At 54.5% G+C, this 4,544-nt stretch overlaps 1 protein-coding gene across 1 annotated transcript in view; it reads right to left on the minus strand.

Annotated features, from left to right (window-relative positions):
- TRAF3IP1 (TNF receptor-associated factor 3 interacting protein 1) overlaps positions 1–4,544 on the minus strand; it is a 57,163-nt gene that overhangs the window by 31,190 nt on the left and 21,429 nt on the right. Inside the window, 3 exon segments of the mRNA XM_010849548.1 lie at positions 350–426; positions 2,995–3,031; positions 3,225–3,348. Coding sequence (XP_010847850.1) covers positions 350–426; positions 2,995–3,031; positions 3,225–3,348 — 238 coding nt within the window.

The raw sequence follows: 4,544 nt of genomic DNA on the forward strand, positions 1-4,544 counted from the left end.
CCCGCTCTGTCACCAGCTGGGGTCGCGCGGATGGATAGCCTGCCTGCCCCCACTGTGCAGGGAGAAGGGGCGTGCCGGGCAGGAAGGGGTCGGCACGGGGTCAGCGCAGGCCCAGGGAGGCCACCACCCCACCCAGGACGGGACTAGACGTGGGTGCAGAGGAGCGACATTAGGCCCCCAGAGCCCCGCGTCACCTCTCCTGCCAACTGGGGGGCAGCGGGGGGAGGCTTGTAAACATGTCCACTGACGTCACCGATAGTCACAGGATCTAAAGGGTGCACCTAGTCTTTGAAGGCAAATGTGTGAAACAGAGGCTAAATGCCAGTGTGTACAGAAGTCATTTCGTTACCTTCTCTCCAGGTCTGGATGACTGCTGCAACTTCTCATAATCTTTCTTAGTCTCCAGAATTTTTTTGACAAGTCCTCCTGTTGGAAATCAGTGGTTTAATGTTAAAGCAGTTCTCTGCCCTAAGGAGCCAGCTTACTCTAAGTGCGGGTGGGGTGAGGAGGAATGAATGCTAAGATTCTTTCTCTTTCTATACTGAAACAGCTTCAAATACTCTTTACAAGATAAAAAAGCAAAGCGACTCTTTCAGCCTGTTTTAGACTAAGTACTAATATTTCTTTATATTGAAGAAAGAGCATCAACTCTTTTTTTATTATTTTTTTAAAAAAGGATTAGTCATGAGATAAATACCATATGAAAAATCATTTGAATATACCTTGTTTGGCACGTTTGACCTTGGAACCATGTGACTATTTTACATTAATAAACCAAAATTAAATCAAAAATTTTAAACCCTAAAGATCGAAAGCAAAAGAAAACTATAAACGTAGCAGTATCATATCGGTATGTATAACCTAACAGAGAAGAGTTATTTTACCACTTAAAAACAGAGCCATTGGCTGTGCTCCCTAAGGGGGCGGCTACTAAGAACCAGAAGGCAATCAGATCTGCCAGGAGCACCCTGACGTGTCCTCAGTAGGCACACGGGTGTTAGCCACTGCTGCTGTCTGTGCTTAGTCGCTCAGTCGTGTCCGACTCTCAGCGACCCCGTGGACTGTAGCCCGCCAGGTCCCTCTGTCCATGGGATTCTCCAGGCAAGAATACTGGGTTCCTCTGTCCATGGGATTCTTCAGGCAAGAACACTGGGTTCCTCTGTCCATGGGATTCTCCAGGCAAGAACACTGGGTTCCTCTGTCCATGGGATTCTCCAGGCAAGAACACGGGAGGGGGCTGCCATTCCCCACTCCGGTTAACCACTGGCAGTGCAGTTGAAAATCGCTGAGTGTGTGAAACGCAGGATAAAGAAACACACGGCTGCAAGTGTTGGGAGCCAGAATTGCTGGCATGAGCAGAGATGTCCACGGACAAATCAAAGAACTTGGGGAAAACATAAATCATAAGTCTAAAGTGAAAATACCTACATGAACTCAGGATTTGACTTTCTTAGGAAAAAGTAAGAAAACCCCTAGATGCAATAACCAACCCAAAAGTGACGTGCGACCAGGCTCCTTGGAGATACGGGGCAGGAAGGAAGTACACAAAAGAGCCTAAAACCTTTGTCCCACCAGAAACCAGGAAGCCTCAGAGTCTACTGGGCAAACACGGGCAGAGGACACGGAGAAAACTTAGGTGGACTGAAGCAAAACGCATCAAGCGCGTTAAAGCCGTGACGTCAGAACGACATCAAAACCACCATCACCACCAGCACAGCCCTCATCAGTCAGCCCTCAAGGTGCCAGGAGACAAATGCCCTGTGAGGAAAACCCATCAATAAAGGGGGAGCGTGGAGCAGCAAACACCAGGGGAGGGAAAGCCTGACAAGGTGGAGTCGCCAACCAAAATGTGCTGGGGGGTGGGGACGAGAAGGCCACCCCCCACAACCCCCACGGAGTAACAGAGTGAGACCCACGTCTGGGCACAGAGACAGCAGGCGTGACCAAGAGCCAACACCACCACCACCGCCTGCTCTCATCCAAGCAAACCGAATCTGACCAGGTCTCTAGAACCAATTCATAGGAACAGAGGAACGTGAGAAAAAAAACCCACGACAACGGTGGGTAACAAGCAGCACCCAACCGTGAGGAACCTTAAAGGACAAGCAACCAGCCTCTTCAGCAGATAAATCACAAGTGGGATGGGGTGGGAGGGGGATCCTACAGAGAGAATTCAGAGTTAGATCAGTCAGCTGCAAACACAGGGACCTTACCTGGATTCTGACTCAAAGAACTAGGAAACAAACACAAAACAACTGGGGAAAAACAAGCACTAGATGATATAAAAGGCAGGAATGACTGCTTTTTATAGGCAATAATAGAAATATGGGCATTATTCTTAAAAAAAAAAAAAAAACACACACACTTACAGCAGAAATGATGCTCTCCAGGACCTGAAAAGTGTGGGGAGTAGGGGGTCACCTTGGGTGGAGATGGAGGTAAGACAAGACGACCGCTCACTGCAAGAGCTGCATGCCAGCCCAGGGTCACCAGACTACTCTCTCAGCCTTCACAAACGTTTCAACTAAAAGAAGACACTGTGGGGACCTGCCTCGTGGTACAGGGGCGAAGACGCTGCACTCCCAACACAGGGAGCAGGGCTTCAATCCCCGATGGGGCACTAAGACCCCATTTGCCTCGTGGTGTGGCCGGCAAAAAAAAAAGACGCTGCTTGGGAAGAAAACAGTATTACGGAACTGTCGATCTGGAGGGGAACCTCAGGAGTCCTCCAATCCCATGGTCTAACCGTGTGGGTAAGAAGGGATGTCATCTCCACAGCTGCCCACTGCTGACCTCCAGGTCCTGCCCCCACCCCCAGTGGCTTCCATCGTCCCCAGGATGAACCACACACCAAGGAGGCATCGGTGCCCACGGCATCCTCTTTACTGCTACTCAGACCCCTGGGCAAACCGCGGCAGACCAAGCTCACGTCACCAGGCCCTTTCAGAGCACAGAGGGCACACCCCGGGGCACGCACAGCGGCCCACGACTCACCGTGCTTCTCGTCTTCCTCCAGTTCCACCGCCTGGGCCTGAGTGGGAGAGAAAACAGAGAAAACGGAGGCTCAGGCTTGCTGAGATCCCAAGACCATGCCCGCGTGGATCTCATCAGGGGAGGGACCGGGTTAAAGAGGGCGGAAAACTAACTGAAACTTCAGAGGAGAACTCTGTGCACACAGATCTCAGGGCGGGAGGACTCGGCCCGGCGTGTGGCGCTTCACCCACCATTTCGAGCTCTGACATCTCGGGGAGCTGCGGGGCGGCTTCCACCACAAACTGATCATCATCCTCGTTGTCAGAGTTCTGCGACTCGGTGATCACGTTGGACACGGTTTTACCGCTCCCCGTCCTAAACGAAGAGAAACTGGGTTCCGTTAGAAACCTTCTCCCGACCACGCGCCCCCATCAACCCCAGGCGTCTGGAACTGTGTGCCCAGTCCTCCCCAAGTCTCCCCCCTGGCCCCATCCTCCCCCCTGTGCCCTGGGGAGCCAGGCCTCCCGAGCCCTCAGGCAGCCGCTGCCCCTCCAGGCCTCCACTCTGGCCCCATCCTCCCCCCTGTGCCCTGGGGAGCCGGGCCTCCCGAGCCCTCCAGCACCGCTGCCTCCAGGCCTCCACTCTCCAGGTGCAGGCGAGGGCGTGGTTTTCCCTGTGCTTTCCCTGGCTTCTAGCTACGCTCCCTGAAATCGGCCAGCTCTAAATTTCGTGTTGTCTGAGCTTCTCTGACAACAGATGAATGTTGTCTGTCATTTGACAGAGGATGAGATGGCTGGATGGCATCACCAATTCAACGGACATGAGTTTGAGCAAGCTCTGGGAGTTAGTGACAGACAGGGAAGCCTGGCGTGCTGCTATCCATGGGGTTGCAAAGAGTTGGACAGGATGAGCGACTGAACGGAACGGACTGAGCTTCTCTGAGAACCAGCGCTCTCGCCCTCGACCCCAGCCCTGATGGTCCTCACCAGCCAGCCCCAGGGCTCATGCTGCGCTCCGGGCTGCTACCTTAACTCTGGGGGGTTCCCAGTGCTGGAAAGGCCCCGCCTAGTCGCTGGGCTCTGGGGCCCCCACATGCTCCCGCATCCCTCTCTCAGCCACAGGCCTACGGCGGGACCTGGTCACCGCCGCGGACAGCAGACACTCAGCCCTGAATCCAAGCCCCTGCTCTGTGACCACCCCACCCCACCCCAGAGTCTTCCCATCTCTGGCTGGAGAACAGTCCACTCGAGGCTGACTGGACCCTTCACCTCGTGCCCTGGGGGCGCCCGTGAACACACCCTGCCTCTCCTCTCTCTGCGGACCTCTGGGGTGGGCGGCCTGTCCTCTGTAGGAGGCTCAGCAGCACCCTGGCCCTGCGCCCAGCTGGACGCCGGGCGCCTTGTCTCCACGTACGCCCCAGTCCCGATGCCACAAAAAGTCCCCAGGGGCGGCCCCAAACGAGGACCTCGGCCCTGGTCCAATCTGGGCACCAGGCCCTCCTCTCTTTCCTCTGAGCCCTGAGCTTCCATCCCCAGACTCACCATCAGCTCAGGAGAAAGACAAAGAGCCAG

This window comes from Bison bison, unplaced genomic scaffold, assembly GCF_000754665.1.
Source record: "Bison bison bison isolate TAMUID 2011002044 unplaced genomic scaffold, Bison_UMD1.0 scf7180017850926, whole genome shotgun sequence".
Lineage (NCBI taxonomy): Eukaryota > Metazoa > Chordata > Mammalia > Artiodactyla > Bovidae > Bison > Bison bison.